Source organism: Gadus macrocephalus, chromosome 13, assembly GCF_031168955.1.
Source record: "Gadus macrocephalus chromosome 13, ASM3116895v1".
NCBI classification, from domain to species: Eukaryota; Metazoa; Chordata; class Actinopteri; order Gadiformes; family Gadidae; genus Gadus; species Gadus macrocephalus.
In genome coordinates, this window is record NC_082394.1 from 7,285,054 (window position 1) to 7,311,185 (window position 26,132).

The following is a 26,132-nucleotide window of genomic DNA, read 5'->3' on the forward strand; positions in this document are numbered from 1 at the left end:
GACCAAAGAAAAACAACAGTGTTACCCCCTATGTTTTATTTGATAAATATCGACAGTGTTACCCCTTGTGGTTTATTTCATGACGACCAATAAAAAACAGCAGTCTTACCCCTTATGTTTTTTTTCATGACGGCCAATAAAAAACAACAGTGTAACACTGTCGTTTTTATCAAATGAAACATGAGGGGTGACACTGTCGTTTTTCTTTGGTAGTCACGAAAAAAACCATAAGGGGTAACATTGTTCCTTTTTTTATTGGTCGTCATGAAAAAAACCATAAGGGGTAACACTGTTCCTTTTTTTATTGGTCGTCATGAAAGAAAACATAAGGGGTAACACTTGTTTTTTATTGGTCGTCATGAAAAAAAACATAAGGGAAATAATAGAAATACACACATACATTTTAATGTCATGTATATCCTCTTTATTGATGATTGATTATTGTATATTGTCTTTGCCTCAGTGGTGCAGTGGGGTGCACTCTGCCTAACCCCCTGGAGACCGGGGTTCAAGTCCGGATGATGACCTCTGTTGGAAGTTTTTTTTCTCGATTTCATGCGAATTATAAAGTCAAGTATAACCTTTGTGATGACTTTAACCGGTGTCTTGATGGTGCATTGTTAAGTTCGGAGGTTAACACTCTAAACAGCTCATGTTCCGATCCCTGCAAAAACGTCGACAGGGGTGCCACTGTCGCTTTTTATTGGTCAACATGGAAAAAACATGAGGGGTAACTGTCGTTTTTTATCGGCCGTCATGAAATAAATATAAGGGGAAAACACTGTCGAGATTTATCAAATAAAACATAGGGGGTGACACTGTTGTTTTTCTTTGGTCGTCATGAAAAAAAACACAAGGGGTAACACTGTCGTTTTTATCAAATGAAACATGAGGGGTAACACTGTCGTTTTTATCAAATGAAACATAAGGGGTAACACTGTCGTTTTTCTTTGGTCGTCATGAAAAAAACCATAAGGGGTAACAATGTTGTTTTTTATTGGTCGTCATGAAAGGAAACATAAGGGGTAACACTGTTGTTTTTTATTGGTCGTCATGATAGAAAACATAAGGGGTAACACTGTTGTTTTTTATTGGTCGTCATGAAAAAAAACATAAGGGGTAACACTGTTGTCTTTGTCAAATAAAATATAAGGGGTAACACTGTCGTTTTTTATCAGTCATCAAGAAAAAAACAAGGGGTAACACTGTCGTTTTTTTTCATGACCAATAAAAAACGACAGTGTTACGCCTTATGTTTTTTTTCATGACGACCAATAAAAAACGACAGTGTAACACTGTCGTTTTTATCAAATGAAACATGAGGGGTGACACTGTCGTTTTTCTTTGGTAGTCATGAAAAAAACCATAAGGGGTAACACTGTTCCTTTTTTTATTGGTCGTCATGAAAAAAAACATAAGGGGTAACACTGTTGTTTTTTATTGGTCGTCATGAATAAAAACATAAGGGGTAACACTGTGGTTTTTTATTGGTCGTCATGAATAAAAACATAAAGGGGGTAACACTGTTGTTTTTTATTGGTCGTCATGAATAAAAACATAAGGGGTAACACTGTCGTTTTTATCAAATGAAACGTAAAAAAAACTGTAGTTTTTTATCTGTGGTCATGAAAAACCCATAAGGGGTAACACTGTTGAAAAGTATCGAATAAAGCATAGGTGGTAACACCAGGGACGCGGGAAGTCAGTCCAAGGGGGGGGGGGGGGGTGCTGAGAGAGAGTCTATATAATGACGTCATAATAAATGCTGCGCAACATTCAGGGCTCCACTCTGATAAACACTCTACTGGTGTGTAAAAAGAGTTCTGCCAACTAGCCACTGTTATTCACAAACGTCAGCAAGTAAACAATGTGGAAATTAGAGTCAACTCGGCTGATACTGTGCTGAATTTCACACTATAACAACATGCCGACAAGCTGTTGCGGTCCGGGATTATACACAGCGTTATAACAAGGATTTAGGAGGTTATTTCTAAAGGTTTAAAAGGAGAGTGACAATAAAAGAAAGCCTTTATTTTCATCCAGAGTTACGAGTTGTCTGATATGAGGAAAGTGACGGTTTCTCCGTCAAGTGAACAGTCCGTCTTTGCTCTTTTTTTGCCAACCAGTTTACGTGCAGGATTCCAGAATCATAACGATAACATTCAACGTGTCTATTAATATGGCAGCAACATTTTACACCAGTTTTAGAATGTTCACTACAACAGATGTTGAACACCAACTTTCTTATGTAAAATCAGCATAGTACGATATTCAGCTATCGACAGTTCTGCGTTGTGCGTCATAGCCTACGTCAGCCTACTCAGACAATGTTCTAAATAAATTGAAATGATAATATGATAAATATCATAAAAAGGGTGGATGTCAATAATTAAATGAAAAATCATGTTGTATGATAAAATTATAAAAAAAAAGAAAAAAGTATTGATTTGTTCATAAAACCTTCTCACTTGCAGTTACAGCCAGAGGCCGCCAGGGGGGGGGTGCTGCAGCACCCTAAGCACCCCCACTTCCCGCGTCCCTGAATATACATGAGTAAACATGTCACTGTGTGAACCACTTTCACTGCTAACACTGTGCTGGTTTGACAGCAATTATTCAAACGCCAGTCGGATTTCACATGTTAGGCACCCTGGACGTTGAAGAGCTAAAAAAAGCCACAACGTGAGAAAGAATTAATTGGTAGGAGAAAAAACTCACCGGCTTTCCCTTTTTAGAGGTGGTTTGTATGGGTTTTTTTCACCTAAACTCAAAACAATCGCACATCCGACAGGTGCAAATACCAACAGGGGATTTTATTATTAAGTAAGGCTGCATATGTGTGTGGATATAAGGGGAGATCCAATTAAAAGCAAATCAATATTTTGACATGCAGCTTTTAAAATATACGTAATCTGTACTTATTTGTTAAAAAAATAACCAATCAACTCCTCATATTATATACAACATAATGATGTTTCTTTCTGTTTATGCTAGAGTTATTCTTTCTCCAGGCTCACAAAAGATGGGTCTTCATCTCCCTTTAAAATCCATTAAAAATAAATCTTCCATCCATTGTAATATTCTACATGTTTTGACAGAACTTACATAATGTCTCTCTTGTTCAGTCTGACAGCAAAGGTTTCCTCAAAAATACTCTTCCAAGATAAGAAAAGATTAGATAAGACAACACTTTATTGATCCCCAGGCGGGGAAATGTGGGTGTTTACAGCCGCAGAAACACACGCGGAAATAGAGATGCCTCCTAGTTACAAAAATGCAATACAAATAAAAATGCCAAACAAAATCAGACAATAAACATATAATGTAATAATAAACATCTCCCTTCAGTCGGTGGCTGCAGGGTCTACCCGCTGGCCACGGCTCAACGTTAAGTTGATGGGAGGGCTTGCCCATCCTCCTCTCTCCACCCCTGCCTCCAGACGAGCCCAGATGTAGTCCAATAAGCCAGCTGGCCTTGCTCACCAGCTGGGTCCGTGGGTCTTTCCAGCCCTGGTGCCATCCCTCCTGCCCGCTTCAGCAAACTACTCTGACTCACTCTGACTCTGACTCAGTTCATCGCCCAACGACAAAACTGTGCTTAACATAGGGTCTCGTAATCCTTTATTATTGGCGTTCATGTTGTAAAGTGCTACCAAATCAACTTCCAACTTACTGACTAACTGATCCATTTAACAAATGGTAGGAGAAATTAATAATATCAAACAAATCTTTTCAGCCAGCATCAAGTCTATAATCCGTAAACCTCATTGGCACATTTCCGGTGTTCCTCATGCTTCCAAGTAGGCTTTTTGCACCTCATCATTAGGCCAAAATCAAGGTAGATGTACTTTCTATAATTCTTGTTAGCACACAGTTAGTCTCGCAAATCACACTTTTGAGTCTGACGGCAGACAAGCTTGAATATGATCGAATTTGGCATTTCACTTTCGTTCACTTCATATTTGTTTCCACAATCAATCTTGTTGCTGGAGGTGATGATCTGTAAGTGTATAATTGCTGAACACAAACTCGACCAGTAGTAGTAAAGTGTAAAACAGCGTCTGTTAAAGTTTCCAATCAACACTGTCGACCCTCTAGACACTGTGGACAAATCCTCTTTGGAAAGCTTTCATCCACTTGCGTGAATGAGTTTTCTTTTCGTTGGAATATCTCCGTAATGAAAGAGGCAACAAGGCGTAACTCCGCCCCTTGCAGTGCCTGCTATCAGGCCCGTCTTCCCCCAGAAGTTCTGCTGTGACATAGTAGGACGGCTGGATCCGGAATTAGCATATAGTAAGAGGGACAAAGCTGGATTACTGACTGAGCATAACGAGTTACTTCACCCAGGGGCCCCGAGAGCTGCAGGCCCCCAAGGGCCACATTGTGTCTCCCTATTATAACTGATGCGATGTTAATCGAAAGCATCCACATACATTATGTACTGTAACGACTGGGGCTGGAGAAAAATATTAAAATAAAATAAAATAATGTTAAAATAATATATAAAATAATAATAATAATTGCGTGCAAATCTGATTTTGTACGCATGTTACATTAAAATCAAATACCAAACTGTGACTTTATCTCAGCAATTGCTTTATTTGAATATTTGTTTATATACCATAGGTGCCACACACACATCATGAATTAAATCAATAATCTGTTAATCGCAATGAATAATCACAATTACAATATAAAATAATTAAATTGTCATTTGTGTCATAATAATGTCATTTGTGTCGTTATAATGAAGTATATTATTTATTTATTTTTGGGAATAACTCATTTTGATATCATTGTGCTCATGCATTTTCTTCAACAAATGTGTTCACAAAATATTAATCATAATCCAAATAAGTTTCAAACTGCAGACCTGGGGGGCCTGAACAATCCATGCAGCGCAGGATGGGTTTCTGGGTAAATGATGGAGATTATGCCAGCAGCAGTGATAGTCTGATCACATCAAAGGCTTCAGACTCTGTGCCAATTATGAGAACTTTGCTGCAGGTGGCTCCCCTGTGTTCACACCTGGGTTAAGCCTAGCTGCAAGGAGAAGCTCAATCGGTGCTTATAAACGCTCCACTTTAGGATCCTGGATGCTTATCCCACTTTTTACAAATGCTGATACTTAGTGTCGTGGTGGTGGTGATGGTGTAGGGTGGCTGTGGCCTCATAGGAGGCTAAACCGCCCAAGATAAGGGCGACAACATATTTTTTCTTTAGATAAAGGGGAACATTTTGTTTTTTTTAGATAAGGGAGGCGATTTGCTTGGGAGGATTTCAATTTTTTCTTTCGATATTTAGAAACATATTTTCGCTTAAGAAATATAGGGGAAGGATCATTCTTAGGATAAGGGGGAAAACTTATATATATATTATATTTGACTTGAAACATGCATTTGCTCTGTGAATATACAGTTACAAATAAATCATATTGCAATTGTGAATTTAGCATTTGACCAAAGACATAACCTCTTGCAGAGGCAGTTAGCAAATGAGCAGGTGAGTGATGGAGTTGTGAGTGAGGCAGTGAGTGAGTGATTGAATAAATAAGTGATATAGTGAGTCAGGAAGAGAGATAATGAGTGGGGCAGTGAGGGAGTGAGTTAGTGAGTGAGTAAGACAGTGAGTTAGTGAGGTAGTGAGTGGGTGAGTATGCTCCATTGACAGGAAACAATCCAGTTGCACAGAAATGGATATAACGTTTCCCTGTTATATCAGGTTACTACGGAAACCGAGAATACAACAGGATCTCCTGCTGCACTTAACATCACCAAACCACAGGACCAAGGTCCGATAAGGACTGCATGGCGAAGCATAAAAACAACAACAAGATAAAATCACCATTCTTCCCAATGAATAATCTTGTCTGTAGCGTTCCTGTGAATCTGTCTTTGTGAACAGGGTGTGCATCTGAGTCATGGTGGGATTCAGAATCAGTGTTGGTGTATCAGAGGGAAGTTATTTCTGACCAGGATGACAGAGTATCATCACAGGGATCCATTCATTCTGGCCGTGGTGCTTCATAGGTTCTCAAGCTATGCACTTGTCAGTGCACATGTTTTTGCGTGATTAGGATGTGAGTCTGTGAGTGTGTGTATGTGTGGGTGTGGGTTTGTGTGTTTGTATGTGTGTATTCGTGTGTGTGTGCGTGTGTGCATGTGTGTGTGTGTGTGTTCGTGTGTCTGTTTTGTGTGTATTTTGTGTGTCTGTATTATTGTGTGCGAATGCGCCATGTCTGTGTGTTCCTTGATCCTGACGAGAGGTCACAGGTCATAGCCCCTAATCAATAGGACTACTCTCTCCTGATGATTAATCTATAGCATTAGAACAGCATAGCATGTGGTAACAGCAGGAAATCCTTCAGGAATCCATGCTATGGACACAACTGCAAAGACTAAGGAGGACAGCAAAACCTCTGAGGGACGAATTACACCAAACCTTGGATTAATTACACACGTCCCTCCCGCGGATCGCCATTGACCCCCTACAGATCACAGGGCAACTTCTCACGTAAACGTCACTGTTTCACATTTGGAATCTGACCTTGGACCACAGATAACGAGACACAGGTCAACACTCGCCTCTGTTCATGCCGAGAGGGATTCACAAGCATGGCGGGCAGCCCTGGAACAAAGCCATGGCTGCCCCCTTCCCCCCCCCCCCCCCCCCCCCCCCCCCGTTTTTCCTGATCTTCGACCTGATCAGGAAAAACGAGGTCGGAGCTCAAGCACCAGGCAATCACGAGGGGGTTACTTGCATTTAATACAGAGCAAAGGAGACAGTGATACAATATCCTGTCCTGCAGTCCATTTGTGGTCTCCTAATAAAATGATCTTATTTTAGGCCAACAGATGCCCTGACTCCAAATCATGTTGATACGATCAAATTGAATTTACTGGGGGAGGGCTATCTGTGTCGTGATTATTTATAGAATGACAGGTCTCCCACGTAACCCTGTTTCATAGGAATACTCCAGAAGACCCTATTTTTGGACTCTGAACACGGTGTACGTTTGTTAGTTTCAAGGGCTTTCCCCCACCTTCATTGCACAGGCTGTTTTGTAGAAATGACTTTAGATCAGAGTACATAGTGGCATTATTAGTGAGATTTGCCCTCTTAGACAAAAATACTATGGTGTGCCTCTTTTTCAACCTTAGCTTGAGGACATTGCAGAAAGAATAATGCCAAAACTATACAACTGTAGGACTGACTATACATTATATAGTTGCACTGTATATTGTTCCAACACTCTGCACGCCATGTTTCCTGTAATACCCCTCACCGTATCACCCCATTATTGTATACTTCATTCCCAATGGATGTACAATGAACTGATTTCTACAAATCCAAAAGTCTGAAACATAATGGAAGCCCCCAAACATAAAAGCCCTTCAGTGGCCTACTTGCTGCCAGAAGGACACATCTCATAGCTTGGAGCGGTCAGAACCGGAGGATGTGATTGGATGAAAGGAACCCCTCCAATATGGGGTACGAGGGATGTGGACAGGGAGTATTCAACGTGGAGCATGAGGTCTCCTGGAGAATAATGAATGTGACATTTCCCTGACATTTAGCCGCCTGTCTGCTCGAGGAGCCCAAGAATGGGAGAAATTAAGAGCAGGAGCAGCGCACGAGGGGAGGGGAGAGCCAGGACCCCTCATGAATAACATTGATTTAATTGTTTTTTTTAACCAGATTCACCTGGGGTTGTACATTTTAATGAGCTTCTGTACTCATCACACACAAACACAGACACACACGCACGCAAGCATTCACACACGCACGCACACACACACACACACACACACACACACACACAGACTCACACATTCACACACACACACACTCACACATTCACACACACACACACACACACACAAACACAGACACACACGCACGCAAGCAATCCCACACACACACACACACACACACACACACACATCTCATACAAACACATGCACACACACAGAATAATCTCAGCCTATGTTGCTTCTAAGTTTCTCAATGTGAAACGTGCATCCATAGAGCACATTCTATTGCTGGAAGTCTCCGTTGACGAACACCTCAGCGTATCACCTCACGTTGTGGTTAATTCTGGACCACCGAATGAGCCCACACTGGTTCAGGGTTTCACATATAGTTAGCACAATGCATCCGTGCTTTTAGTAGGTTTGCGCTGTGGTTTTATATTGCCCTCTCAAGCTAGTTACATTGTTCCCTGGGCATGGGTCTGCTCTCCACTTGTCAGAGGGCCAATCTCAGACCGGAGTGCTAGCACTTGTAATACAGGGGAGAGCTGTGCATTTCTGGGAAAGCCCACCTTTCAACGCTACGGCACAAAAACCTTCAAAAACGTAGCGCTGCATGTGGGTCGACTCCGCCACAGAACCCTGTTTCGTTAAACTCATTAATCCTCTCCTCCACGGTGACGTTTGAACAAGGGTGATGGTGCACATATCGCAGGAGACAGCCCTTCCTTTTTTCCATAGGCGTTTGAACGTTGTAAACTCTAATAGGATCACCATTGATTTTACATCTCCCCCTGGATCTGCGCGAGAAAGTGATTTCCCCGACTTGACTCGGCCGCAGAGCCCATCTCGGGGTGTTTGCGCGGCCTGACAGCCCCTCCACGCGGCCTCCCTGCAAGTCATCCCCCCAGCGCAGCCAGCCGACAGCTAGCCCGGCGGACCCTGGGAGGATCCCTCAGCCGGCGTCACGACTTGCGTGATTAGAGTGCGGGGAATCTAATTGTTGTTCAAACACTGCCGGTGTGTGTGTGTGTGTGTGTGTGTGTTCGTGTGTGTGCGTGTGTGTGTGTGTGTGTGTGTGTGTGTGTGTGTGTGTGTGTGTGTGTGTGTGTGTGTGTGTGTGCGTGTGTGTGTGCGTGTGTGTGCGTGTGTGTGTGTGTGTGTGTAACGTCGTGAGCTATTGTGAGCCAGGACCGGCTCATAAATCGTGCGGCGGCCGTTGTTCATTCAGGTAGCATTAGGCCGTCCTAATAGACGATCAAATATAGAATAAAGGGCTGACAAATTTGGAAATGATTAGCCAAATTAAATATTCCACAGACGGATCCATTTTTGTTTTGTGAGCAGAGATGGTGAATCAATGAGGTAATTATAGAGCATATCATCATGAGGCTATTATCAGTGGGCAAGCAATAAACAGATGGAGGGAAACAGACTTTGAATCAGAGGTATAACAGCAGCAACAACAACAACATCTCTAAATCCACTTGAAACAACCCTCTTATGGACCCGGAGCAGACAGAGAAACAGCCTCCATAACAAATACGGAGTAAACCCAATGTCTCCATCGTGTCGTTCAGAGACATGTTGAATTCGTCAGGCGAGCTGGACAGCAACAACAACACCACAGAGTCACGTAATCAAAAGGCCGTGTGGCATCTTGACAACCACAAGGTGATTCCCCTCTGGCGAGTTCCTCCTCAAACACATTCAATGAAATATATTAGCAATAGCTAGAGCAATACCGGAGGAAGGCTGTGTTTCCCCCAGACCAGCCATTTCACACGCAGACACACGAAGGTGAATGTCTACTGAAGGTCTACTGAATGCCTACTGAGGAACTATTTAAAGCCTATTTAATGAATAGTTAATGACATGTAGTAGTGGTAGTAGTAGGAGACAGCGGCGTGTTCTAGGGGTGGGGCCACAGGGGGCCTGGCCTCTGCTGAAATCTGAGTGGCCCCTGACGTGCCCCTGTTCCGTCAATCAATTGACGAGCTGAACTACCGGAGAATTCACCGATCACAGATGCAATTCCACCCCCAAACCGTTGGCGGCAGTAATGTGTCAATGCAACTTAGGAGAAGAAGCGGACCCGCGTCAACAACTCAGCGCAAGGCCGGTACGGCCCCTGAATGTAGCATGGGGCCCCTTAATGGCCACTGTTTCAGAAAAATCCTAGAACCGCCACTGGTGGGAGAAGTATTAGTAATAGTAGTAGCAGTAGGATTAGTAGTAGTAGTAGTAGTAGTAGTAGTAGCAGTAGTCATGGTAGCCATAGCAGAAGTAGCGGTGGTAGTGTTACACTTACACCTACAGCTGTCTTATGTAAACCTTAACACATCAAATAAAACTCAACAGAGAAAAACAAATCTGGGCTATGAACAGTGCTAACATAACATAAGCTAATAATTACTAACATAACTATTTTTATAATGGTTTAGGATTAAATGTGATTCATACCGCATTACAAAGTCACAATATTGAACATGTAATACTACTGTGTTCCTCCTCTTCTACTTGAGTACTTGAGAGTCCATTGCTGATTCCACGTGACCCCCTGTTCTGTCCTCTTTTAATAGTTAGGAAGGAAGGTCACTGAGGGATCAATAAGTATAACTCTGACTTGCAAAACTTTTCCTCCATGATCAGCAAAAACACATTTTAATGACTAAAGACTGAAGCCTAATCACGCCTCTCTACGGACCATCTTGTAAACAAGCGCACAGGGATTATTGAAATGTATTCATGAAATGTGAAAATTACCACATAACTAGATGTTGAGAGTGCCCACACATTCAAAATGTACAGCCATAAGTGATTTTTATACTTTGATACAATTTGAAAGTCAAATAGCATGTGCATTTGTGTTCATGTGTGTGTGTGTGTGTGCGTATTTGTATGTTTGTGTGCGCACGCATGTATCTCTTTGTGTGTATCTCTGTTTGTGTCTGTATGTGTTCCCGTGTGCCTATTGTTGTGTGCTTTTCTATACTTGTGTGTGTGTGTGTGAGTTTGTGCATGCATGACTATGTGTCTGTGTGGTGGTCATCTATGTGTATGTGTGTATGTGTGTCTCTCTCTACGTCTGCAAGCATGTGTGCGTATCTCATGCGTGTGTGTGTATCTAAGTGCATGTGTATGTGTGTGAGTGAGTGTGTGTGTGTGTGTGTGTGTGTGTGTGTGTGAGTGTGTGTGTGTGTGTGTGTGTGTGTGTGTGTGTGTGTGTGTGTGTGTGTGTGTGTGTGTGTGTGTGTGTGTGTGTGTGTGTGTGTGTGTCTCTATCACTGCGTGCGTGCATCTCTGCGTGCCGTCCCCACGCAGGTCCCCCGTTACCTTGGCTGCGATGGACGAGCCGGGCTTCTCCAGCAGGTCCCAGAGCTTCTTCCTCTTCTCCGCGCAGCAGGTGTTGTCAAACTCCTCCCCCTCCCGCACCTTCAGGTTGTCCGCCTCGCGCTTCAGCTCCTCGTTCATCTGCTCCTTCTTCTGGTGGTAGCGCGCCTGGCAGCAGGACTCCAGGTAGATCTCGTCGACGCCCAGTAGTCCAGCTCCTGGCTGAAGGACAGCGCGCACATCTCCTCCATCATGTGGAGCTTGCCCGTGCGGTAGAAGTTGAGGATGGAGGTGAAGGCGCCCGGGTGGCGGTCGAAGAAGTACTCGTTCTCGTCCAGGCTGTAGTCGTCGCACACCTCCATCAGGGAGTCGTGGCCGTCGCAGTCCCGCAGCTTGCCCAGCCGCGTGCGGGGCAGCCGGTCCAGGGTCCGCCACAGCACCTCGTGCGGGAGGCCCCCCACGTTGAGCCGCACCCGGCGGAAGCCGCCCTTGGTCTGGCTGAGGTCCACCGTCGCCGCCCCCGCCCCCCCCCCAGCCCCCCCCCCCCGCCGCCGCCGCCGCCGCCGCCGGGTCAGGGGGGAGGGAGGCGGTGGAGCGCGAGGCCGCGTGGTGGTGGTGGAGCTCCGTGGGGGGCTTGTCCATCATGAAGTCGGACGGGAGGGGGGGCGGAGGAGCATCTCCCTGGCTATGGACAACATGATGCCTGCTCTTCCATTACCGTCTCTGAGAAGGAGAAGGAGTGAGGGAGAGAGAGAGGGAGAAGGGGAGAGGGGGAGAGAGAGAGAGAGAGAGAGAGAGAGAGAGAGAGAGAGAGAGAGAGAGAGAGAGAGAGAGAGAGAGAGAGAGAGAGAGAGAGAGAGAGAGAGAGAGAGAGAGGGAGGGGAGGGAGGGAGGGAGGGAGGGAGAGAGGGAGGGAGAGAGAGAGAGAGAGAGAGAGAGAGAGAGAGAGAGAGAGAGAGAGAGAGAGAGAGAGAGAGAGAGAGAGAGAGAGAGAGAGAGAGAGAGAGAGAGAGAGAGAGAGAGAGAGAGAGAGAGAGGGGGAGAGAGAGAAGGAGAGAGAGAGAGAGAGAGAGAGAGAGAGAGAGAGAGAGAGGGGGGGGGGGGGGGGAAAAGGGTTATTATGGGATGCAGCCCTGATCTAACACTTTGAAAGACCACTCAAACTCATATATTCAACCAAAATATTTATTTGTTCGGTTTTGTTTTCTGAATGCCACTGTAGTAGGGCTAAAAAAAACAACGAGTGAACTACATTGTTATTTCTGATATTGAAGGTGTGGACAAGCAGAGCTGGAACGAGCGGTTATATACGAGCGCTGTCCACTCCAATGGTGCTGAAACGTCAGACCGTGCTCGGAGTCCATTCCGGAAAAACATGGCGAGGACCTCCTAACTGCCCATTCTGTGAGCTTCTTCCAGGAACCGTCAATGTTTCACATATACAAATATCGATCAGACCTATTCCGCTTGTTCTATTTTCTTAAAAATATATATGCAAAACAGCCTCTGGCAGGCTTACAGACATGACTTGATCAACGTCTTGCAAAGTTTCCCACGTATCTCTCCCAGAAGTAGGAGATGCCTGATATTAGCTTTGAAATAATAAGCATGCATCGAAACAGTTAGGCCGGAATGGCGTGTTATTATGGGGGGCTATGACCAAAATCAATACGTATGCTGACGCGTTCTGCCTCCACCCCTTTCCTTCTTATTTAAACAATCTCGATCAACAATTAAGTCTATAATGGTACACTGAAACCCTATGCAAATTCAAAAAGACACCGTTTTATTTGCCAGTGTAAAATAGGATCTCGGAGGGACTTGTGCAGCCACCGGTGATCGGGGGGCTTTGATTGCCTGGTAATTAGTCAAACTGTACCTTGGCGAATCCAAATTCGATGCATTTGCCAACTCAATATTGACTAATCTTCAGATACACTGCTCTCTGGTGTGGTGAACAGGGCTGATGCATAGCCCTGGATACGCACTTGATCATCTATTGCCACTGATCATTACAGTTTATTTATTAATCAATGGATTTGGACGCCCGGAATCCTTTTTTGCTATGAATATAAATATAAAATGATCATTAGTACGTACCGTTCCTGGAAAAAGAATATTCCTGAGGCAGCCAAAACGATGCCGAACTATTGCAAAGGAGGAGCGGTTATTGGTTTTATTATTCCCGGGATTGGACCCTTTCCCTTTCAAACGTTGCATCGGTGGAACCCTCCTCTGCCTCCGACATGACAACGAGATCCGACAAGCGACTGATGTGCGAGCCACCGTGTTCCCAGGGCGAATAAAAAAATGTTAGTCCGATGTAAAAAGATCAACAAGTAGGCTACGTGGAGGACCCATTCGGACGGGCTACTTGAGTTCACAAGCGGCGTCGTATCTCACGTCTGGAGGTAGTTCCACAGCATCCCCCCCCCCCACCCCTTCTCTCCCCCCCCCCCCCCTCCACCGGCTCCACATCCCATTAACCCCCTCACATGCGATGGTCAAACAGCTGTTCCTCCTCACTCCAGGAAGAGGGAGGACGACGTGGCTACATCCCAGGTAAACCAACCCCCCTCCTTAGCAACACCAATCCCATTTTACGAATCCATTTGGAACCAGGGGGAACACCAGGGCAGGGAGGGCTGCATTTTTTTTTTAAAGTAGAAACAAGGGATTACTGTGGTGCATCGTTATCACGATCATAGCCTTACCCAACTGGTAGTTGCATATGTGCGTGTGTGGAGGGGAGGGGAGGGAGGCTAATGTGTGTGTTTGCGTGGAGTGGGGCTGCGATAAAGACACACAGGTGAAGAGAAGATCCAACTCCCAAACCTGTATTATGCAAACACTCACACACACACACACACACACACACACACACACACACACACACACACACACACTTCTGTAGAGAAAGCGATGTGATGTCATTACACTGGAGATGGGGCGTTAGTAGCTCAGGCGGTAGAGCGGGTTGATTTGTAACCGGAAGATCCCCGGCTCCTCCTAGCTGAGTGTGGAGGTGTCCCTGAGCAGGACACCTAACCCTAACTGCTCCCGACGAGCCGGCTGTCGCCTTGCATGGTCGACCCCGCCGTCAGTGTGTGATTGAGTGTATGAGTGTATGAAGAAGCGTCTGCTAAATGCACCCAATGCAAATTAGAGAATAAAATAACATATCTTCAGTGTGCAGTGTGTTCATGTCATCATTAAGATTATGGATTATTTTAACAATACAGCAGTTTATTCTAAATGTGGGTCAATAAAACACAACAGGCATATTGTGTGTCCCTCAATATGTCGGCTGTTCTAAATAAGCTCTTTATAAGATGCAAGATATTTCAGTCTTTGGACGAAAAATGTAAATCCAATCTTTCTTTTTATTAAAGAGACAGCCATTATAAAAGCAACAAACAACACAGTCCGCCTTTCAAATAAAATAAATAAGTATCATACAAAGTTGAAAAAATTACAAAATAACAAATTACAAAATTACAAAATTACAAATTAAAATTGCATCGTAGCTATTGGCCTTAACGAAATAATAAAAAATCTTAAAAAAATAAAAGAGGGATGAGAGAGAGAGAGAGAGAGAGAGAGAGAGAGAGAGAGAGAGAGAGAGAGAGAGAGAGAGAGCTACACAGCAAACTACACAAACTTGGCCTGAACACCACGTTAGGCAACTGCATTTTGGACTTTCTAACACACCGCACACATGTCAGGATTGGCAAGCACGCCTTCCCCACCCTGCCCATGAACACCGGGACCCCTCAGTGGGTTATGTAGGCTATCATGTACTTGTATGCCAGTGGTGGTGGTGATGCTCTAAACATAATTTCGTTGTTAACTCTGTTGAACAAGGTCAATAAATAAATCTAATCTAAACTAATGTAATCTAGAGAGAGAGATAGAGAGAGAGAGAGAGAGAGAGAGAGAGAGAGAGAGAGAGAGAGAGAGAGAGAGAGAGAGAGAGAGAGAGAGAGAGAGAGAGAGAGAGAGAGAGAGAGAGAGAGAGAGAGAGCGACTGAGAGAGATATAGAGTGAGAGAGTGAGAGAGAGAGGGATTGTGACATCTGGAACCATGTCAATTCCTCTTGAATCTGTAGCGGACCTGCAGGTCTCCGATGGGCTGGAGCATTCCAAAGCCGTAGCGCTGAGGGTTGAACTGAGGCAGAGGGTCGCTGGGCTCACACATCTCCAGCTCGAGATGTCTGAGCACCGTGAACACAAACCTGAAAGACGGGAAGGAGGAAACATCAGACATGACGCACAAACCTGATTTGGACCGGAAAAACAATGACATCACCCCCCCAATCACAACAAGCGGAATTCTGCATAACAAAGTAATCCCTCTAGAGAATTAGGCAAAAGTATTCTAATCAAACAAATCTTCATGTGTGCGTCTGTGGATTGCAGCGCCTTCCTAATTACCACGATGAACGTTAATGAGCACTGTGTGTGTGTGTGTGTGTGTGTGTGTGTGTGTGTGTGTGTGTGTGTGTGTGTGTGTGTGTGGGGGTGTGTGTGTGTGTGTGTGTGTGTATTTTAAGGTTTGAAAGGCTAGCATCTGAGAACACATGAAAGCAGTTTGGTCTGGGAAGACGAGGAGAACGAGAGATGATCATATTCACATTTTAACGGTGCTAATAGCAAACTGCTTCCCCACGCAGCCTTTGCGCTCCGCTCCCCACGGCATGTTGTAGTGCGTTAAACGGCTCCCGCCCTTGTAGAAGATCCGCTTCTCACTCATGTCGTCGTTCAGGAACCGTTTGTACCTAAAACTCTGTGCAGAAGGGGCAGGGGAACATTGAGACAGTCGTAAGTCAAAATGTTGTCCTGGAATTCGGGACAAACTAGGAACAAGTGTCGTAAATTAGCTTTGGCTAGAAACACTCTGATGCAAACATCGGATGTGTGTCTCACCCTGGTCTATGTTTCTGTTTCTGTCCCTATTCAAATAAACCTTGAATAATAAATGAAGAGCCAGCCTCTATTCCTTTATTGAACACACGTCACCCGTTGTCCCCTCTGTGAGACACGGGCCGGGCTGAACGTTAGTATGAACCTTCAAGTGCACATGGGGATAATGAATGAAAGTGGATGATGGGCCGCTCTTGCGTCTTTCCCTTCTCTGATGTGCGCCCGTGTGTGTGTGTGTGTGTGTGTGTGTGTGTGTGTGTGTGTGTGTGTGTGTGTGTGTGTGTGTGTGAGTGTGTGTGTGATGTTTGAGTAGAAGGCTATTACGGGCTTATCCAAAAAAAGGATCTGCCAGCCTTTTAAATGAGTCTCCTTAATCCAGTCGCTTCGATTTAAGATGTTGCAATAAAAAAGAAAAACTGAAAAAAAGGAAAACATAACAGATGGCCAAACCTATTGTTTATGCCAAATATCTCCAGGGCTGAATGGTGTGGTTGGTCTTAAAGAAGAACCCCTGACAGACCCAGCCAGATCGGAGGTGTGAGGTGGCAGAAGGGCGCAGACACATTGGCTACAGCCGTTACATCGAGGGCTGCAGCTAAAACGGTTCAACCACAGGCCAATTCATTCATTAATAGAAACATCCTTAAGCCTATTAAGTGGCATCAATAGTAGCAAACGCCATCACGACTCAAGTTTTCTTGAGTCGAAAGTTATGTCTAAAATGCGCCAGCCTGATCTGAGGACAGAACAATATGAGGCAGGTGTATTTACAGCGGATTTGTGTTTTTCTGACTGCCAATGCGACTCTAATGCTTTTATACCCAAATCCCCTAATTTCAGTGTTTTCTTATACAAGGGCTTTTAGTGCACCGCACTTCAGATAAGGTATTTTCAACAGGCTTTTACCAAACACCAAATGCATGGTTCTCGATCCAGAAGCCGTTGAACCTGCGCTTACCCATCAGTCACATTAAAAGAAAAGTTTTTTTTTACTCATTACTTCGAGAAGCAGCTATTTGTGTGAGTGGAGTGGAGTGGAGATGCCATGATAGCCCATACACCATGTGCAAAACACTAGGTATGTCTGTACATTTTGACCTGGTTTTCATTGGTTGTTATTGGTTCTGGTTTGGTTTTGTAGTTTTCTTTCCTGCATGATCAATACACATTTTTCCCAAAAACGAATTTAAATGCTATACTTATAAAAGTAACAATAACCACATGATCCAATAACTTTTGAAGACCTGTTGAAATTTAATTTCAGACATTTAAATACTTTTTTAGGCCTCAAAAAGACTTATAAAAATAACATATCATGACATGAGCTAACAAACACTGCATGTGCTCTTTTTTTGTGTGTGTGTGTGTGCGTGTGCGTGTGCGTGTGCGTGTGCGTGTGCGTGTGTGTGTGTGTGTGTGTGTGTGTGTGTGCGTGTGCGTGTACGCGTACCTCTGGCTGCTGGTGTATCTCCGGGTCCATCTGGGGACATAGGAATGGAAAGAGGAGCACTTTGTCCCCTTTTCTCAGGCAGTACTCCAGGCCTCCGCTCACTCCCAGCTTCTTGCCGTCCGCCATGACCTCCCTGGAGATGAACGCTGCCGCAGTCAGCCGCAGAGTTTCCCTCAGAACGCTATCTGCAGAGAGACAGGTGGATCACAGGCGTGTCACCATCGCTTTGAGTCCGAAACGCCCTCCACTGTCTGCAGCGGTAAAATCAGATTAACTCAAACCCAAATTGAAAAAAAGGGAATTAGTCTTAATCTGATCGACAGAATTTAAACGAAGGAAGCAAAAATTAGAACGATTGGCACAGAGTCACACCCCATTGGCCTCTGTACCTTTTTCTTTAAACAAGCTTCAAATTCAGCCTTCAAGTCCGAAAATGAATAATTGACAGGAGATCGGGGAACGGGGGGAGGCTGCTGGGGGTGGGGGCGTAGCTCTTACCAAACACAGGTGTGTTGTGAGTGACTAGCCGCTCATGAGTGGGGTGATGTAGGGAGTGCTCATGCATCACTCCCCTCACCTCCGCCAGCACCGCTCGCATGGCCTCGGGGTGACGGAGCAGGAGAGCCAGCGACCAGAAGGCCGCGGGACCTGCATTACACTGACAGGGAAGGAAAACAACAAAGGGGGCTGAGTTATGTGTTTCCTTTACATGAGCAGCATGGAGCACATCACAGCCTGGACTCGTGTTCTCATGCCCGACGTTACATGTGAAGAATCCCAGGCAAACCAAAAAAAAAAAAAAACGAATTGCTATCTCCTCGTGATATCTTGACTATATATGCCAGTATCTATATTATCTTTTCTCATTTGGGTCTCTTGTACTGATTATCTTCTTGTCGGAATACGTTTATGGTGGAGGAAAAGGTAGAGGGAGCCATATCTGCCAGACAAATGCATTGGCCGCACTCTGTGGCCAGATAAAACTGCTTTATTTAATAATAAACACATCCAAAATATATTAGGATTTGTAGACTGGGGAGTGGACTCCGTCGTTGCTGGCAAGAGTGTTTGAACAGTAAAACCGTGGGTGACTCAGATGGGAATACTACTACCTATTTGAGATGAATGGGGTACGCGTTCATTCATTTACCGCCAGTGGCATAACGCTGAGACATGGTGTTATGTGCAGGTCTGCTCCATGTTTTGCAGTGCTCCTGGAGCTCCTCCCTCAGCCCCTCCTTCGCTTCGTTACCTGGCACCTGCTGTTGCCTATAAAGCCTGGGAGGCTTTGTACGCTCCTTCTCTCTAGCCAGGGCCAGCAGCACGGTTCCCATTCACCAGTCTGTGTAACCTTTAGTGACAATAAACCCCGTTTTCTTATATCTAATCCTTGTTTGTTGACTTCACGTTACTCCCCTCGAGCCGGGTCGTAACATATTGGGGGCCCGTCCGGGAAAGATCTGGATCAGTTTTGCAGTTAATTATTTCAAATTTTCCCCTAGACAGAGTAACTGGGTATGTTTTGGCGGTGTTTGGCAGTGTGGCTATGAGCAGCTTCTTTTCATGGTGAGTATGGTGAGTATTGAGTCTGAGTGCTATGATTTTAAGTTGTGAGTGATCCCCCTGGTTAGTTAGGGAGTGTACCAGCTGGGCGGAGCAATCTGTCCTTCCATCGGTACACTATTTGTTATTTTGCCTTCTTTATTTTCGAGGTAATCCTGGGTGGAGACGTGTTCTCTGGTGGGGGCGAGCATTTCAGGGCCTTGGCCACATGGCTGAGGTTAACTGAGCTTTGTTTTAAAGAAGCCTCGAGCCCGGCACGCCTCAGAAGACCATTGGGGTTAGTTTAAAGTTAGGCAGATACCAGGGGGCTTGCTTAGATGATCATTTGCACTCGGAGGCTTGCTCACTGTGCTCAGCGTTGGTTGAGTCTTTTTGGTCTGGTTTGGCCTGAACCATCCAACCAACCTTTCTGGAAAATACTTTGAATGGAGTGTGCTGCTTCAACTATGATGGCTGTTGGGTACATTCTCAGAGTGTCTTGGATTTGTTTATTGCTGTTTGGTGGCAGTCTTCCTTTCCCGTCAATGAAGGGGTACAAGTACACCTCCACTGACCATCCTGAAGCTATGGCTGAGGATATCAAGCTAGCAAATTATCCAACTGGGATGTTGGATTTATATAGCCTAGTAAAAGGATATTCAGACCGAAGCAACAAAATCCCACTAGCTGCAGCTTTAAAGCAGGCACCATTAAACCCAGAGGAAGGGGTGAGGTTCCAGGGAGGTGGAGCGATGGAGCTTGGACAGGAAAATGCCAAGATTCAAGACTGGAACCATGTCAGGCCAGTGACATTCCCTCTAAGGTCGTAACACATGGCCATTTACGAAAGACAAAATACACAGCCTTTTTTATCAATACACAAATACTCACTAATTCACCAAACAAGCATTTTTTTTAGTTTATACGCCACTTGCTGACAAGGTAACAGAAGACCAGATAAACAATATTGCTGAGTGCCTTCTGCCTTAAGAAGCTCCTAATCTGTAGAGAAGGGGAAGGTGGCGTTACTTTAAAAGCCCCTCCAGGGCTTCTGAATCCACCCGCCAGACTTCAAGTCTGCAATGCCGTCTGAACATCTCAGTGGGGTGACCTTTGACCTCACAGTGCTCCCATCTCCTCCAGCCTCCAATCCTCACACCAACTCTTCACCACACTATGCCCGGCTGACAAAGCGGTTTCCCATTGGTATCCACAGAAATTTCCCAAGAAGAGAGAAGAGGGGATCTGTGGTGTGTTCAGATTTCACAGCTTCTATATAGTTATGCATGCTTGCATCATTTGTTTACTGTTTGAGTCGCAGGGTGTGCAACAGGAACTTGTGTTTCTCTGGCTTGCTGTGGGATCTCACCCACCAAATAAACATAAGGTCCTGCTGTTGTTTTGACGAATGACGTCAGCAAATAACTATATATAACCCTCCAAATTAGAAACTGAACAAAGGAAAGTGGGTGGGTAGGACATTTTCATGATGAAAATAAAATTTTCTGTGGAAGCTGTCATGGAAAACCACCAGACCTTGGATGAACTGTTTAACCTAGGCTGTCTGGAGGAAATGGATCTTAAAATTATTTACAAACAAAGAATAATTCTTTGTCTGAGTGAATGGAGCCTGTCTTGTGGTAGAGAGAGAGAGAGAGAGCGCAACAAGACTACCAAAACCTAAGACATTTCAGAGTCACTAGGCATTGTGCCCAACGCTAATAGCTTCATCCATCCAGTTGTCCAGAACAAGTCCTGTTCTTCAGAGGTGTGTGTGTGTGTGTGTGTGTGTGTGTGTGTGTGTATCTAATCAAGAGGTATATTTAATGTAGTCTACAGTGAACAACCATGACTATAAGACCTTCCCAAACCCAAGATGACTGCTAGGTGAATATGGCCTGAATAACATGTCTGTCAGCCTCTTGATCGCAGACGCCTGAGTCTGTGTGACAGTAATTGCTGTGAGTTAGGGGATCCATTTTATCCTCGACGCCATGTCATTGAGGTCAGCCCACTACCGCTAGACAGGCCAAATACCCTGAGACAGGCCGGGACTGAGAGAACAGTTCTCTCTCTGCCCTGTGACATGTCTGTCTGTGCGTGTGTGCGTGCATGTGTGTGTGTGTGTGTGTGTGGAGCTGTAAGCCATACTTAAATGACCTAGCCTCCGTTTGATCCGTCTTCGTCTATTCGTTGTTTTCTTTTTTGTTGCTTGTATTTATGATTGACATTATTTTCATTTAGTTGCCATGCACAATATTATGACGCTGGGGCAAAATGATGCCTCGTTTGGTGACTGCTTTGGTGAAGAATGTAGCTTTGTTGGAATCTCATTAAATATGAGCCGATAGCAGATTGTGTGTAACTAATGCTGACAATCACTCCAGCTACACTGCGTTCACAATGGCACATGCCTCTCCCCAGCTTAACACCTAATCCCTCTATTCTCTCAAGTGCCGCTCCACTTTATACTCCAGACAGAGTGTGTACTGCATGGCTTCCAACATCGCAGCTGACATGATGAGGCAGAAAACTCAACCGGCGGACTAGCAGGGTTCGTTTCCCAGAATGGTTGACTTTGTCATTCTTTCAACAACACCATTCTCTACAGTTTTCTAGAGCGCAGACACATTGGGAAGAGATATGTTGAACAGCACGTGAGACAGCCATTCAACTGCGTAAACCAAGTGGACGGCACCCGTGACACGTTGTTGTGTCTCCCTCTGCTGGCCGCTCTAAGACTCAACTCTTTGTGTGTTCTTCACGAAGGAATGCTAACAATAGACTATAATTCCCCTCAGGGTTGCCTGGCCTAAGGTAGTCTTATATCAAAGCTGGCAACTGTATTGAATCAAAACCCTTTGCTTACAGAACTATTTATAAGTATTAGGCAGAAGTTGTTCAGCAACTCTCTGCTTATTTTAGCCCAACTCAGTAAAAGTTCAAGGGATGTTAAACAAATTTTGACGGATCTTACTGTTTGTTGTAAAAATACATTGCACTCTATAAAGAGTTTACCAGCTAACATTCTCAATACACTCTTTCCAGTTTAACTAACGGTTATGTGACCCTAGGGATACATTTCATAGTTCACACACTTTTCTCTCTCCACCTGTGGTGAGTGATGACCATATTTGGACCCACTTGACTTTGCTATGCACTCCTCTGTCAGGTCTTTTCTCAATGACTCATGAGTATCATCTTGATATATTTTGCAGTCCATGATACTTTACAAAATATATCCAGATGATACACACCTTCCTCTCTATTCACCTGTTGTTATGACCCCTTTACCTCTGGATATCATATGGATATGTTTTGAGGTATATGGACTGAAACTTGTATGGTGTGTAACTGCATGCATGGTCCTGCCCCCATGCATGAACACATACCTTCGCTTTTATCCAAATTGACTTACAACCATTCATTCACACATTCACACACTGACGGCGGAGTAAACCACGCAAGGCGACAGCCAGCTCGTCAGGAGCAGTCAGGGTGAGGCGTCTTGCTCAGGGACACCTCGACACTCGGAGCCGGGGATCGAACTAGCAGCCTTCCGGTTACCAGTCAACCCGCTCTGGCTACTGCTGCCCCCAGAATGACCAAGGCAGAATGTCAGGCTGCCATTCATGCTGTAGGAATGTGGAAGGTGGGCAAGGGGTTGCTAAAATGCTTCAGACTTTGGCGTCAGCGTGAAGGAGGATTCATGCTCGTTACTCATCACTTCCGTCTCCTTCAAAGTGAGGACTGAGGAATGGAAGGAGCTCGGTCCATGCCTGTATAATTGCATACCTTAACGCTGTACGCATCGCCTTCACACAATTAATGTGTGAGCTACAGCGGGGTGGGCCCCGCTGACACACGCTTTCATATTACAGTAACAACCAAAAGTCTTTGGTCAAACGGCAATGCTTCTACAAAATGTTTGATGATCCTTCTTTATGAAAATATCATTTGGATACCATAATAGAGGTTCCATGGGAAAGGGAGTCACCTGGCAACAATGCTCAGATGTCATAGGAATTTCGGTCACCTTATAATTCCCAACCATAATGAGGTGGTGTGAGGGTACGGCATTATGCATCTGTGGTACGAGCTGTGGTTTGAGCAACATTGTGTGATGTGTGTCTGTGTGTGAAAAGAGGGAGGGAGGGAGCGAGAGAGCGAGAGAGAGAGAGAGAGCGGTGACACTGTGACCAGAGAGAAAACAAGAGGGCTCCAGTCTCACCTGGGTGGTCCATAGGTGCATCAGCAATGCCTTCCTCTGGGTCTCGGCGTCAACCCCTGCCTCGCCCAGATACCGCTGGTAGCTCTCCTGCCAGCAGCCTGCGTCACGTCCTCCTTCCAGCAATGCAGGAGCCAACAGTTGCCATAGAGACTCCTGGGAAGAGGTGACGGACTTCTTATCCTCTGGGGAAGGGAGACGAAAGAATGTTGGTGGTTTTGGGGAGGGGAGTGACCCAGACGGGAAGTCAAGTGTGTGGGGGGGCCGTGGGGGGGCCGTGGGGGGGGGGGAGGCAGAGTCACCTACCTCCCTTGAGGGAGGAGCGTGCCAGCTTGGGGAGAAGTTTGTCAAAGTTGCGGAATTGTTTGTAGACGGCGTCAGCGTTTTCGTCCCTGGTGAACATGGTCAGATAGCCAGCCCTGCCCACGGAGGAAAAAAAGTTAAATATTAACACCAATCCGAGAGTGTGTCATGGCTTTTGTCAACCTTATCGAATCAGAGATCACTAACTGCTTCACCTGTGTTGTTGTTATACAAGTGAGGAACAAAGACGCACACGGACGTACGCCGTCTGACTCATCTGTTTCCCTTATTAGTATTTGAATGACCAATGAGGACGTCATTTGGGGTCACCTGAAGAGTAGTCCGTAGCAGAGGTCAAACAGCCCCTCCTCTCTCCACTGGGCTGTACCGCAGCCTCTCTGGTCCGCCAGAAGAAGGTCACGCAGATGGCTGTCCATGGACGACTGCAGTTTATCCAGACCCACACCTTGAAAATGGCTGCAGAGATGATAGCAACAGACACACACACACACACACGAATCGTCATGGGCGGCGCTTTACATTTTGAAATTTGGGTGACATCATCATCTTGTAACTAAGAAGAAAGACATGTCTCTCGTAATTACTAAACCGTTTCTCGTAAGTGCAAGGTCATTTCCATTATTAACCTGATCTTTTCTAGTTATTCCGACATCTTTAGTGTGGAATGCGCGGAAATGGTGCAACATGATTTCCCCAAATGAATGCAGCACTACTGTGTCAACTTCTTCAACTCCTCTTCTGCTTAATTTCTGGGCTGTATTACAAGTTAATAATCCTCTCCATGTTAACACTCACCCTTCCATCCATTTCCTCTCTTTCTCTGGGTTATCGCTGGGGAGCACCAGAGAAAAGACTTTTTCCATCAGGAGCCCTTTGCTGCGTCTGGAGTCGAAAGAGTCGCTGTCATACAGCACATCATCGTAGCTGTTTGGGTCCAGCAACACGGTGATGTACTGACCAGCCACGCATACCTGGGGGCGGGGGGTTCCATTACAGACGTGTGTGGCAATGCAACATGAATTAGGGTCAACGTTACTCATCCCTAAATGTGAAACTAGACATTGCAACACCTGTAACAAAATAAAACTGGAACTGCAATAGTCTATTTAGTCTTTTATTCAAACAGCACTGATCTAGTCATTATAAACAGTCATTATATATATATATCTATATATTATAGATCTAGTCATGATAAATACATTATATTATATATATTATATTTTATATATACAGAGTATGTTAACCCTAAATATATAAACATCTGTTATGGTTTTTTGCTAATGTTGCAGTAATAATTGTGCATACCTTGAATATGAATCCTAGTGGAAGATATTATCGAATGTCATTAATTATGCACTTTGTTTTACTTCCTCAAACTCACTGTGAAAATATCGCCGTGTTTGTTTTTCATCCGTGCGAGAAACTTTGCAGCATCTTTTCCAAACTCCAGGGCATGTCCAAGCCAGGGGATAAGGCCCTTATCAAGCGGAGGTTCATTGTCCCTACTGTCAAGTTCACAAGATAAAGAGACAAGAGGACCGTTTAACAGACGTTCGTTAAGAATCATTCCACTCATTCCTTCCTCTCAGAACCGGTTTTCCATAAAAGATAATAAAACGTCACCATAACATTAGTTATATTTCCATATCAGTGCTGGCATTCCTCATAAATGTATACCTAGCCAACAATATGACTATTTACTTTTTTAATTGGAAATGGTATATCCCACACATGCAACAACTAATCAATGTTTTAATTAAAAGTTATGCTTAGAAATATTATACTTTTATTCTTTTAAAACGTTAACGTAAAAGTTTATTTATTTTGCATTCTTAAGTCTACATCCATGCTCACAAGTAACGACAGTCTCCTCCTCCTTGGTGAGTTTTGAGGATAAAGTGATAGCTAAGTCTATTGAGTTAAATAAAAACATATTTACCTTGAGCGACCGCTGTAGCGCAACAAAAGCGCTAGAATTGTTATCAACAGCAAGAGTATCGTGAACAACATGGTCCGTGGCAAACTTGTTGTTCTTCCGCGCTCACTTCTGCTTTTCCTACTGTGTGCCGCGGAGCTTGTGAGCGGCTCACTAAAAGCAGTCCTGTGAAGAGGTTGGCTGGATGGGCGTGTCACTCGGGGGACAGCTGACTGCTGTTCTCTGACGGACGATTACCTTAAAGTGATGAAGAAGCTGCAATGAGACCAGTCCGACACTAATTTGCATTCACGTCCATGCGTTTGATTGTAGGCCGACATCTACTTTGTTTACTGTTGTGCAATGAATTATGACATTGCATGTACTCATACCAATTGATGACAGAGTCGTAAAGACAAAAACGCGTGACACACATGTATCATGGTTTCGTTTCGTGCGACGTCTTTCCTAATCTATGGATGTTGCGCAACTTTCGGTATCACCGCTTGGTAGACATGAAAGGTTGTGCAATGATGACAACGATCAAAATATCACCTCAGCAAACGTTTGGTGTATCTGGTTGCTATTCTTAGATTCGACCAACAGAGGGAGTACCTGCACCTTATTGCAACCCCTAATGCAAAATATTATATAGTCCTAAATCAA

The 26,132-nt window shown here is 44.7% G+C and overlaps 2 protein-coding genes across 2 annotated transcripts in view; both read right to left on the minus strand.

Annotated features, from left to right (window-relative positions):
• The window catches only part of kcnb1 (potassium voltage-gated channel, Shab-related subfamily, member 1), a 29,498-nt gene extending 15,983 nt beyond the window's left edge, over positions 1–13,515 (minus strand). Inside the window, 4 exon segments of the mRNA XM_060070295.1 lie at positions 11,088–11,287; positions 11,290–11,595; positions 11,654–11,807; positions 13,185–13,515. Of these exon segments, the coding sequence (XP_059926278.1) occupies positions 11,088–11,287; positions 11,290–11,595; positions 11,654–11,729 (582 nt within the window). The 5' untranslated portion in view covers positions 11,730–11,807; positions 13,185–13,515.
• A 932-nt stretch (positions 13,516–14,447) lies between these two features.
• On the minus strand, positions 14,448–25,808 carry LOC132471181 (prostacyclin synthase-like). The gene is made up of 10 exons (XM_060070294.1): positions 25,491–25,808; positions 24,933–25,056; positions 24,347–24,522; positions 23,861–24,007; positions 23,534–23,646; positions 23,231–23,412; positions 17,956–18,115; positions 17,458–17,642; positions 15,719–15,870; positions 14,448–15,319 (listed from the first exon to the last, which is right to left on the minus strand). The coding sequence occupies exons 1-10, from the start codon at positions 25,559–25,561 to the stop codon at positions 15,172–15,174; spliced, it is 1,458 nt and encodes a 485-aa protein (XP_059926277.1). The 5' UTR covers positions 25,562–25,808; the 3' UTR covers positions 14,448–15,171.
• Between the last annotated feature and the right edge of the window lie 324 nt (positions 25,809–26,132).